General features: G+C 40.2%; 1 protein-coding gene across 5 annotated transcripts in view; it reads left to right on the top strand.

Moving 5' to 3' along the window:
- The window catches only part of ltbp1 (latent transforming growth factor beta binding protein 1), a 204,438-nt gene that overhangs the window by 159,347 nt on the left and 32,444 nt on the right, over window positions 1-12,647 (top strand). For all 5 annotated transcript variants that reach the window (XM_007898450.2, XM_007898451.2, XM_007898449.2 and 2 more), the window contains 4 exons: window positions 2,080-2,205; window positions 6,564-6,707; window positions 9,073-9,240; window positions 10,715-10,801. In XM_007898450.2, coding sequence (XP_007896641.2) covers window positions 2,080-2,205; window positions 6,564-6,707; window positions 9,073-9,240; window positions 10,715-10,801 — 525 coding nt within the window. The remainder of the gene's footprint in view (window positions 1-2,079; window positions 2,206-6,563; window positions 6,708-9,072; window positions 9,241-10,714; window positions 10,802-12,647) is intronic.

The raw sequence follows: 12,647 nt of genomic DNA, 5'->3' as shown, positions 1-12,647 counted from the left end.
TTTAGTCACTCTATAGTTTCCATTGATATTTGACAATATGCAATTGAAAATATTGAATGCTCAAAACAACGCAATTTGCCTATGTTACCTGTTTCTGAGGATTTAAAAACAAATTCTACTATATTACAAAAATGCTAGCGATGTATTAAGCCCCCATAAGACTAAATTCATGTTCTATTCTTGCTGTGTTTATATATCATTTGAGTATTTGTTCAGTGAAAACATTTCAACTTAACTATTCCTGTTCCATATTTTCATGGAAAGCACAGAATTAGCAAACATTATTTTGGCTGAAGTGATAAAATTGAACTATATCGTATGTGCACTTGCAATTGTTTGTGTGTGCAACAGAGATGGTGGTAATTAGTAAAATCCAGGTCTTGGCATTAAATATTTTCTGAACATTGGATCAAGATTTCCCACAGAGCTAAGTACATGTTCATCTAAGTAAGTATTTTAGATTAGCTGCCCCATCCTCTGATGAGCCATGGAAGGGAGCAGAGGAGAGGGGAAAAGAGACAGGGCATTTACTGTTAAAAGTCCATTCTTTAAAAGAATGATTCATATCACACTATTATTAACGTGTCGGTTTAGTATGGTGCTGGGGGTCAAATGTGCTGTTTAACATGAGCAAATGTTTCATCCTGCAGTTTTCAAGGAATTTACCACTGTAATCACAGGACAAAAAGATTGCTGGCATTACTGAATGGGATGTTTTAGACCCCCATTGATGTAACCCTGAAATAATCCAGATATCAATAATGTTATTGTATATGGATTGAAAGGTCGAATTCAAAGATTGCCTGTCCTTTGTGTGTTAGTTTTGTGGTAGCTGTATGTTTTTAGAGATATTTTACCACTTTTTCTCCCATATTGTTCCTTTCTGTTTGATCTCTCTATGGCATGCACCATCTTCCTGGTTGAGAGGTCAGAGAGGCAAACTCTCTGTCTCCCTCCACCCACATGACAAGGGATGCATTGGAAAGGTGGGCTGGGTTTACTCTTCTCTGCCTCTGCCCAGGGTGAAGAAGTGTCCACTGGCCTGTGCTCTCCCCTCCCCACAATTTGTACAACTGAGAATATTGAGTCAGAGTTATAGACCCATATGTGCCGGACTGCGTAGTACAGCAGGTTGAAGCTCTTACATCTTTTACTGATTGTTACTAATAATGCCTGTGATGCTAATGAAATCTTAATGAATGTGGCTTCTTTAGGCTATGTAGGGGAGAAATTTCACCAGGAGCTAGGTTTACTCTGCAGCATTTTAGATTCTGCAGAATTTGTAAATTGTTGGATTCAGTCTTAACTTTGAAGCCAGTGTTTTCTGTAGTTCTTAAAAGAAACGTACAGTTAACAGGCTCCAAAATTAAAACTGCTAAATTCTGGTTGCTCTAAAATGTTACATAAAGTAAATCTAGAGCCTGTAAACTTTCACTGTAAAATCCTGTAAAACCCTTGGACATGTTTCAACAACTTGATAAGGCATTATATCAAATGCACCGATTATTTATTAAGGTGAGCAGACCATGTGTAAACACAGGCACACAAGGAATTACATGTTTCTACTTATGCAATTAATAATCAATGAAACGTTTACACATAGTTTATGCAACTGACGTAAAAGATCACAGTGATTAATAGCAGATGGTTAATATAGAACCTCTCTGCTAAGGTAAAGGCTGTGCTTGCGTTTTCTTGTGGGAGAGAGTAAAAATCCAACTTTACAAAGTACCCATTTCGTCCTCAAAATACGCAGTCAATGCACTTCACAGTATATCCTGTGAAGTGCTTTGAGATGTTTCGACGATGTAATAAAGCGCTATTCTCAAATCCAATGATTATTATTACTATTTTTGTTATTATTATTATTACAGAGCCAGATAGAATTTCTCCACAATGTATGAGTGCAATGTTTGTGCTTGCTTTTGCTCTATAGTGAGGCAGTGACTTCTAGCAGATGACTGGATTGCTCAGCTTCTCAGGAGCAGTTCATCTCCAAGCAAATTCCAGGTTTTCACTTGCAAGAAGTGTGACACTTCCCATAGGCATGGTCTGATCATTGTAACCTTTCATTTGCAGATGTTGATGAATGCGCAAACAGCTCAATGTGTGGCAGTCATGGTTACTGTGAAAATACTGCTGGGGCATACCGCTGCATCTGTGACCAGGGCTTTCAGGACTTGCTGGACGGGCAGGGTTGTGCGGGTGAGTGTCCACTGTTTCCAAATAACATTGCACCACCCAAGTAACGTGCTACTGAAACAACTCATGTCTGGCTCGAGAGAAAGAACAGATAGAGTGGGTAGTGTAGATGTGAGACTGCAGGATAGTCAGAACATCCCAGTGGGTGAAAGTGGCATTTGATTGTACTTTGATTCTGGGCATTTAACACTGCAGCAAACCTGGGGATTACAAAAACAACCACCTGCATTTCTGTAGTGACTTTCCTGTAGGATAATGTCCCAAAACACTTCACAAAGACAGAGTTGGATACCAAGCAAGGAAGGAGGGGGAGAGGGTGCAGAGGGAGATTATCATAGACGTGGTCAAAGAGTTAGGTATTTTAATAATCCCTCCAAAAAACCAAAAACAATAATAAAATTGGTCATTTTCAATCTACGACTGTTTTGGGACATTGCTGTGCGCAATTGGCTGCTGCGTTCGCCCACAAATGTACAGTCAATTCACTTTACAGTGTGTTCTGTGAAGAGCTTTGGGACGCCTCCCGACGTGAAAAGCGCTATATCAAATGCAAGGATTAATATTATTATTTAAGTGGGATTTTAAGACCGATCAATACTGAGAGGGTGAGATGGATGGGTAGATGGCGGGGATTCTCGAGGTGCCAATGATGGGGGAGACACAGCAGATCCGAGTTAGCTGAATAAATGGAGCAGGTAGAATAGGTTAGGAGAACATCTCAGAGATGAGGAGGTGACAAGGTGCAAAGGTATTTATAGATGAAAAATAATTCGGCTTCTGTAACTAATAATCTGTGATGTTTGTATGTAGCTGCATCTAACGCTGCATAAATTGATAAATGCTTTCGTGAAAGTAAGTCAACAGAAGCTGACTTTATGCGCCGTGGACAAACTTAAGTTCTATTTAAAGGGGAGGGAATACTCATGAGGATCAGGTCAATTGTGGTGTGTGTTTCCGCCACAAACCAGGCAGAGTGCTGCACAATCGAGTGATTACTGGCCTGCGATCCATTCCCCACCATTCACAATGAGCATGTCCAGATAGGCGAAACTGACAGGGTTAAATTGTGACTCATTCATGCAACGAATGGAATGTACATTGGTACATTTTTGGTGAATGACGGAATCCAATCACAGGAAGATATTACACAGCTGGTCCAACCACAAGAGTTGTATAAAGGAGTGTATGAGGTTTCTGTTCGAATAAAGTGATGCTTCAGAAGGGAAAGGTGCATTAATTGTTCCCATCTTGCTGACTGTCAGCACAAATTTACTGCTACAGCGTTCGCAAACTGAGACACATCACTTTAAATTCTCTTCATCATATTTTACTTTTATTTTTTTCCCTTGAAGACCTTTAAGGTTGTTTCCCTCCCTCCCTCCCTCTGAAGGCATTCTGACCCATTTCCTATTGGAGTATGGTTCCATAGGCTCCCTCTGGCCCCACACCCATATGCCCATTAATCATTTGTTAACCTTTGACAGTGAGTGTTTGAGGGCTTTTTGAGCGTCGAGGAGTATTGCATTTGAGTCTGATTATTTCCAAGACCGGTAGTGCCCTCACCTAATGTTCACACATGTACCTTCCAGTAGGCGGGGGAGGGGGATTATCTCTCTACTGTGTACTGTTTGAGAAGGAAAAATTAATCCAAAAGCTTCAGGAAGGGAGAAAATTGAAAGAGAAATTTTGTCAGTGAAACAAATAGAAGTGTTTGGCATCAATTATATGAGTGCAGCATTGTTAAAAAATGTAGAACCATAACAAATGAATAATTTTTTTAAAGCCATATGAGGAAATAAAGTAGGTGATCATTTATTTTCAATTTCAGCTGTGGTTGCTTGGCAACAACTGGAATTTTGTCTATTTTGCAGAGAAAAAAAAATGTCCCGAACTGGAAGCCAGTTCATTTTTATTTTTAAAGCAAAAGTGAAAATGTAGATCCATGTGGATGAAATTCCAGTCTGGAACTGAGCCCCAGTGACAAGTATTTTGACCAAGAAATGCAGCCGGAAATACCATCTGGTGTTTGATACGCATACTCTGTACAGAACTTGATTAAAATATCTCCTTCAGTGCAATGTCTCTGTAGACATTTGGCCCGTTTTGCAGACTAGAGTGGGGAAAAAAGGTTGTGCTGCCCAGCTAAGTATTTCTCATCCTGTCAAGATATGCATATCTCCAGTGAGAGAACTGGTGCTCTAGTTTCATTCTGGAGCATGTTCTTGTAGACTATCCATCGCTTCCCAGTCTGCATGTTAATGCAGGACGTCTCAGCACTTCGTAACCCAGTTAGAGTGACGGATGGACCCAGATTACATTGCTGCAAATAAATCCATTTAAAGAATCAGGCTTCCTTCTGCTGTGAAGATCCCAGCCCCGGGACTGCACTGTAGACATCAAACAACCACTCGCATCTATAAACAGATGATTAGGTGTGCCGGTCCTTTGAAAGAAAAAAAATGCTTGTTAGAATTTCTAACAGCAGACCTCCAAGAGGTTCCTGAAGGAGTTAGAAACATGCCAAGGCTGTTTTATCTGTTGAAAAGTGTTGAATATTTTGAGTTTCGAGTTGGGGAGGAGCAGGTGATATTTGAAGATAAGATATTTGAAGATAAGCCCCAATTGATATTGTCACTCCATTTAATCACCCCTCCAAAAAGTATTCTCACAAAAACATTAATGTTAATCTGAGCATGGCATCATTCTCTCAAAATACTGTGGGTATGATTTGGTTCAAAGCTCATCTCAGAAGCTATTCCCATACTTTTGCAATTCCCTCTTCACTCTATTCTTGTAAATGTAATTGACCTGTCAATTAATAGCTAGTAACATGTCCATTTATCTTCCATCAAAGTCAGTTGCATTTCTAATCTGAACTAATAAATTCACTGTGTTGCACCATGAAAAAATAGTGGCACTTAGGGTAGAATTGCATCTTACAATCACCGTGCAGCACATAACACACATGCTTTAGGCATGTAATATATGTGTGTGTGTATATATATATATATGTCATGCTCAGGATTTTCGAAACCTTAATAACATGCTCAAAATAGCTTTTTTATTGCTCTGTCAGTTGGCCACAAATAGACAAAGCCATGTTCTATATTTTGCTTAAAGCAGGAATGCTGAAAATCTAAAAGCCACAGATCATTTGAGGATACTACTTTAACAAGTACATTACATGGCTTATGCAATAGGTTATTGTGAGATTCACACAAGGATTATTAAACAGTGGGTCTGCTCATACTCTGATGAGTCTCTCTGAATTCTGCTTGAACATCAGTCTTGACTTCACTTTAAAAATTGCAGCTTTATTATTTGAGCGGAGTCGTTATTTGTAAATCCTTTTAGGAATCCTACAATTCAGCACCAACCTCAATGATAACTTAGGCAACAATGCCAATGATAACTTAAGACACTAACATCAATGATGTTTTAGACATATTGTCAATAATAATTTAGACATCAATCTAAGTGATACTTAAACACCAATGTCGATGATAATTTAGATGCCAGTGAAAAGAAATGTAATGTAAAGGGATAACTCAATGAGATAAATACTTGTATAAGGTATGTGTGCTGGTGAAACATGCAATATTTGACTTACTCTATCTGCAGTTCATCTGTTTTTCTTTACTACCCTCTCGTTTTTGTAAGTAATGTTAATTTTCTTCATCTCTTTAGGCTATTAGGCTCTCTTCCCACAATACGTATTGCTTCTTGATAGAGGCCAGATGGCTGGTTCCCAGGTTTCTGTCAGCACCAATCAGAGGTGCACAGGAGCATGGTTTGACATATTCTCTACCTGTCCCTCCTTCTGATGAAGAACTTCCTCCACCCCCATTACTAGTTCATTGCTTTGAATGGTCTGACTAGAGTTCTGTTCGTTTCTGTCCATTAACTCTGCAGCCTTCTCCGCTTGATAATTGGAATCCAAATCACAATAGAATAAAAATGGTGGTTTTTCTAAAACGCATTCCACCTTTAGTTAAGGAACAACATTAATTTGTGTTTTGAAATTACCCCCCCACCCCCACCCCTTCTGAATAATGGTCATATCCAAACATGACTTAAATACTCTTGTGTCTTGGACCCCACTTAACAGGGATCATTTACAAGTGCAGAAAACTTTGTTTATTCAGGGGTGACTGGCCTCACTCAGTCTGAGTCCAGGAAGTATCTTGTGAATAAAATCAGAAAGGCTGTTTTGCACTCTCGCAAACAGATAAAAAATAACAGCGGCAACCTAAGCTTTAAAATTAAGACTAAACTTAAGAATTTTCTAAAATTCTGTTAAGAAATTAATTGTGTGTGGGCCAGTGACTAACTTATTATATCATACCTATGGTTGTCTCCAGATGTAAATGAATGCGAAATGATCAGTGGAGTATGTGGTGATGTCCTCTGTGAAAACGTGGAAGGCTCATTCCTCTGCATCTGTTTCACCGATACCCAGGAATTTGACCCAATGACAGGAGAATGCCATTCCATCAACCCTCCAGGTATGGAGAAAACATTTCCCTTATAATGATAACAAGCCTGGCATTTGATCTACAGCTCTAGCACATTGTTGAAACATCTCAAAGCACTTTGCAAGATGTATTGTAAAGTGTATTTTCACTAATAGGTTCTAGTAGAACTAGATTCAGTGGTTAGAGCACTCGCCTTGCAAGCGAAACACCTGAGTTCAACTCCAGGCAGGGTGAAACCTTGGGCAAGTTTCCTTACTCCACACGCCTAATAATAATCCCTCCAAAACAAAACAATAATAAATTGATCATTTTCAATCCACTGCTGTACGCAATTGGCTGCTGCGTTTCACCCACAAATATACGGTCAATTCACTTTACAGCATAGTCCATGAAGCACTTTGAGCCATCTAGAAGACCTGAAAAGCACTATATCAAATGCAAGGATTATTATTATTAGTAGTAGGGGAGTGGTCACTAGGGGACATACTTTTAAGATACCAACAACAAGACTGAAAGGAAGTTTAGGAGAATTATTTTCACCCAGAGTTGTTGGGATGTGGGATGGCCTGCCAAATAAGGTGGCAGAGGACTCTATCAAATTCAAGGATTATATTATTATGCACAGCCTCAAAATGATGTTCCTTAATTTCCGCCTACAATAGAAATCATGCTTTGCGTGAAAGATAATACTCAAGTCACTATCCCAATTAATGGAAATCAAATTTAAATGCTCGAATTCACCACCATCGGCATTGAGACTGTTTTGGGAGGGAACGGGCTGTCTCTGGCACATCTGGATCATTACTTTAGGAATTTATAAAGTTAAGCTGCCTCTCAGACCCCTGGGCAGGTTTCTGCCAGACCCTGACCTCCGTTTAGGATCCCGGTCATTCTTTGGAGCTGATAGGCAACAACAAGCTGTGTATTGCGTCTGCTGAAGGTTCAGAATGCATTGTTTTTTTCTAGGAAGAGCCAGCAAGAAAGGAATACACCAAGCAGTAGAGATCAATGCACCATCTAGATGCAGGCCCCACACTTAAATAAGTGCACAGACCTGCATCCAATAGCATGAGTGGTTCTCATTTCAATTGGTCAGCGCTGATTCATTCATTGGGTTCTGGCAGTGAAGAAATGTAATGGAAATGTTTATGCCCCCAACATTACATTGTTTGCCATAAAGATCACTCAATGTATTCAGGAGGTCATAAATACCAGCTTTTATACTTTTAGCTAATGCAGAACAGATTGGCCATCATTATGAACCCAAAGAAACCTCAGTCTATTTTAACTTGTGGAGAAAATATGCACACAAATGGAAAAAACCTACATAAGTGAGATCTCAGTAAGTGCCAAGGAATTACGATCTGTTGAACCAAATGTTGCTCCCATTCAAGTGCAACTCACTACAAAATACGCAGTCACTACACTTGACAGTAAATCCTGCAACGTGCTTTGAAATGTCCTCTCAACATGAAAGGCTGTACATCAAATCCAAGGATTATTATTAATAATAATTGTCCTCCCATGTCACCGACAAGATAACTCACTAAGTGAATTGTATGTTCATGCCACCCATCCACATACCCCGTTACCTACTTCGGCCTCTGATGTGGAAGTGAAGGTTGTGGCAAAAAAAAAGCGTTTTGCACTTCAACAAAGTTGCGATTGTGTGTAACTTGACATATCCAGTTCAAAGATCATATTGTCTAAGTAGCAAATATCTCCAAGATCCAGAAAAACAAAAAGCAAAATACTGCAGATGCTGTAAATCTGAAACAAAAACAGAAGTCGCTGGGAACACTCAGCAGGTCAGGCAGCATCTACGAAGAAAGAAAAGTGAGTCAACGTTTTAGGTCGAGTCAACATGTCAGTTCTGACAAAGGGTTGTGGACCCGAAACGTTGACTCACTTTCCTTTCTCCACAGATGCGGCCTGACCCGCTGAGTGTTTCCAGCGACTTCTGTTTTTGTCTCCAAGATACAGGTTCTATGGTGATATGGGGAAAAATTAACCAATAAGGAGATGACAATTTTAGTTGGCTGTTCAGAATTTTGGGCTCAATCACTGGTTAGAACATCCCACGCTTATTATTTAGGTTATAAGGTTAAACGTGTTACATGGCCAAAGTAAGTGAGCCTGTGATACTCTTACCAGAAATTCTTACCTGGCACTTGCAGGTGAATGTATCTTGGTCAGTTGTGTATACTGGGGTATACATGTGGGGTGAAGATCAATTTATGGCTCAGCTCCAGTAGTGTGATTGATTGAGGAAGAAAGAGGGCTGATATTTTCAGATAATTAGGATGTGAATGAGGTTTGAAGATTCTGTTTAATTTTTTATTAACTCACTGAGTTAAAGTCTTTCATTGAGATTTCAGAACAATTTATTTTCTAGGACAAATGGCAACAGAAGAGAAAAAGGAATGCTACTACAATCTAGACGACACCAACTTCTGTGACAATGTCCTGGCTTCGAATATCACCAAAGAGAAGTGTTGCTGTACTCTTGGAGCGGGCTGGGGCGACAACTGTGAAATCTTCCCCTGCCCAGTGTTTGGCACTTGTAAGTTTAACTCTAGATCTCTTGACTCTTGATCTGATTAGGCATCTACTGAAGATATTTGTTTGACCCTCCCTTCCATGTCCAATGTTAAACTTTAATGTATGTTACTTTCGCCCACAAATATGTAGTCAATTCACTTTACAGCATATTCTGTGAAGTGTTTTGAGATGTCTAGAAGACGTGCAAAGCACTATATCAAATGCAAGGATTATACTTATATTTCCACCATTCCCAAGTTGATTCTCCTTTCCTCTCCTGATGAAGCTGATTTATGCCAGTGTACAAAGTGAGCCGGTCTTCAACAGTCTGAGAGACTGGGACTGATGTATTGTTGCACTTTATGGTATTCGTAGGCTGGGGATACCTTCTCTGGGTGCATTGTAGACTCATGCCTGAAATTCCTCATGGTCTTAAGCTGGGAAGTATCAGCCTCCGGTACTTCCGGTACCTTATCCTAGAGATCAATCATCATGTGTGAGCTCAGAGAATAAATGATGGGAGGTCTTCAACAGTGGGCAACCCTGTGAGTTGATGTATGTTTATACATATTCATATACTGGCATTACTTTCTTTGTAATGTTCCAAAATTTATTGTGGTATAAGCTTCTAGCCACTCTCTTAAAATGCAATATGGTGCAGAATTTTGGAACATTCTTGAATTGAATCTTAATATTGAAGCTGTTTTCTGCAATTCTTTTTGGGTACAAATTAAAATGTAAAACATTCCTTAACTCTAAGACCATGAGGAATTTCAGGCGTCCAATGATTCTTCCCATTAGGCCCTTATTAAGCTGCAAGCTAAAGCTCGAGTAGGTCGGATGCTCCTACCTGGACATGCAGAAGGAAACTTGCCAGTCCTTTACAATGGCAGGCTGGGCTGTTTTAGCTGGTTAAACCTCAGCAGCACCCCAACATACCCACTGCCCTCCCCAAACTTTGACTCTTGTCAACCTCCATTTTCTAGGATTAGATAAGCAAGATATAGCCACAGACATATGTGGAACTTCTGTCAGCCGTTTGGTTTGGAGACAATTACATTTTGTGATGGTTGTCTGTATGTGTGTCAGACCACCTTGTAAAGAACCTTTGCCTTTGATGACCCTGGAATTTCTTTTCTCCGGTCTGCTCCACATTCCCTGCCCTAACTGCCCTACTATCGGTGGCCGGGCCTTCAGCCTCTCAGCCCCTAGGCTCTGGAACTCTAACCCCCAGTGCCTTCGCCGCTTCCTCCCTTTCCTCCTTCAAGGCCGGTCTCAAGACCTTTCTCCTTGACCGTGCCTTCAGCTCCCCTCTCGACTCTCTATCCCCTCCTCGCTCCCTCCCTTCCCTCCCCTCACCCTGACCATTTCCCCCCTGCTCGGGTCCTGATCCAACTGTCCAGCGCCTTGGGACGTCCTCCCGACGTGAAAGGCGCTCGAAAAATGAAATCTTGTTGTTGTTGTTTTTGGAAAATAACTTATGTTTTGTTCCTCAGCCGGGTTCGCTGCCATGTGTCCAGAGGGCAAAGGCATGATAGGCAACGGAGACTCAGCATACGGAATCAGTGCATACAATTTCACAGGTCAGAATTGCACCTATACTTTCACTAACCTGCTGGGCAGAAACAGCCTACGTTTGCCACGTATCTTGTGTGTGACATACCCACACTGTTTTGAAATATGGAAACAATTTCTGACACAACAAATTAGTAATTAATTAATAATTCCTTGAAGAATAGTTTGGTCACTCAATCCATGACTGTTTACTGTTGTGCGTAATTGGCTGCTGCGTTTCGCCCACAACACATTCAGTCAATCCACTTTACAGCACATTCCATGAAGCGCTTTGAGACGTCTCAACCATGTTATAAGGTGCTATATCAAATGGATGGATTATTATTATTAACAACTTTCATATCATTTTAAAAAGGCACAGGAGGAAATGATGGTACCTCGTCCAAGTGACTATTCTCAGTGTGGTGAACCTGATAGGCTTTGTGACTGGCGAATTGAATCTGGTCTAGTCCTCACTTGAAATCCACACTCAAGCCCTTTCATAAACAGATGTCACATTATATGCATCAGGAGTGGGGACCCCAATTCATTTTGCCCATCTCCAGCCTAAGGAAATAAAGCTATAGCTGTAGGATACCGGTCAGCTTGCCTGGGAAGCTATTTCAGCTCTTGATCACTCTCCGGGTTACGAAAACTTCCTAGGGTTTATTCTAAACTTGCCATTTGCAAATATGAATCTGTGTGCTCTTATTCTGTTGATGTGATGCATCTGAAAATATTTTGGTTTAGTTTTTTTAGTCTGTTTGTGTATCTTGTATACACGACTGTATAAGGCCTCCGTCTAAGACATTTCTTTTCAAGTGTGGAGTAATTTATTATTAAAATAATATTAATAAATTGGTCACTCAATCCATGAATGTTTGTGGTACACTGCTGTGCGCAATTTGCTACCTCATTTCCGCCACAAGATATGCAATCAATGCACTTTACAGTATATTCTGTGAAGTGCTTTGAGATGTCTCAAAAACATGATAAGGCGCTATATCAAATGCAAGGATTATTATTATTATATAGTGGATGTGGGGTATTGTCTCAGAGTGCATATAGTGAATGCGTTTAGACACCATGGCAAATACTGAAAGCCCCTAAGAAGGATCGAGTAGTTCTAGATTTTTACTTATGAAAGTATTATTAATAGATATCCTCACATCTGATATATCACTCAGATATGTCTCAAAGTGCTGCAGGGTTTTCTATAAAGTGTGGTGACTGTTTTAGGTGAGCACAGCAGCCAATTGCACACAATAATGTCCCACAAACAGTCAGAAAGTGACTGAGGATTTTTTATCGCAGGCATTGTTGTCAATACCTGGAGAAATTTCCTTTTCCTTTTGAATAGTGCCATGGGATCTTTAACATCCACCTGAACATACAAGTGGGACCTGTTATCTCTATGTGAGAAAAGTACTAAATGTCAAGTCAAAGTACATTGTATGTGTGGATTTTTATCTGTTTCATTAACTAGCAGTGAGCAGCTGTCAAAAAATTGCAGTTGTGCTCAGCTTTGTTTGACAATTTCCTTTGTTGACAAAAATGGAGTTGTAAATGAGTCAAGTCTTGTTGTTTGAGGTGGAGTGTCAGCCTGAAACATTCCAACATGGGACATAATACTCTGAATGACGTTCCAAAGCACTTCACAAGATATACTGTAAAGTGCAGTGATTGTGTGTTTTGTGGGCAAAACGACAGCCAATTTGCACACACCAATGTCCCACAAATTGCCATGAAGTGAATGACCAATTTATTTGGGGGATTGTTGTCCAGGACACCAGGGGAAACTCCCTTCTCTTTTCAAATAGTGTCAAGGGAACATTTAGATCAACCTGAACATGCAGACGGGACCTCGGTTTAACG

This window comes from Callorhinchus milii, unplaced genomic scaffold, assembly GCF_018977255.1.
Source record: "Callorhinchus milii isolate IMCB2004 unplaced genomic scaffold, IMCB_Cmil_1.0 Scaffold3, whole genome shotgun sequence".
NCBI lineage: Eukaryota > Metazoa > Chordata > Chondrichthyes > Chimaeriformes > Callorhinchidae > Callorhinchus > Callorhinchus milii.
The sequence above is the reverse complement of the archived record's forward strand: the minus strand, read 5'-3'. Positions and strand labels throughout refer to the sequence as shown.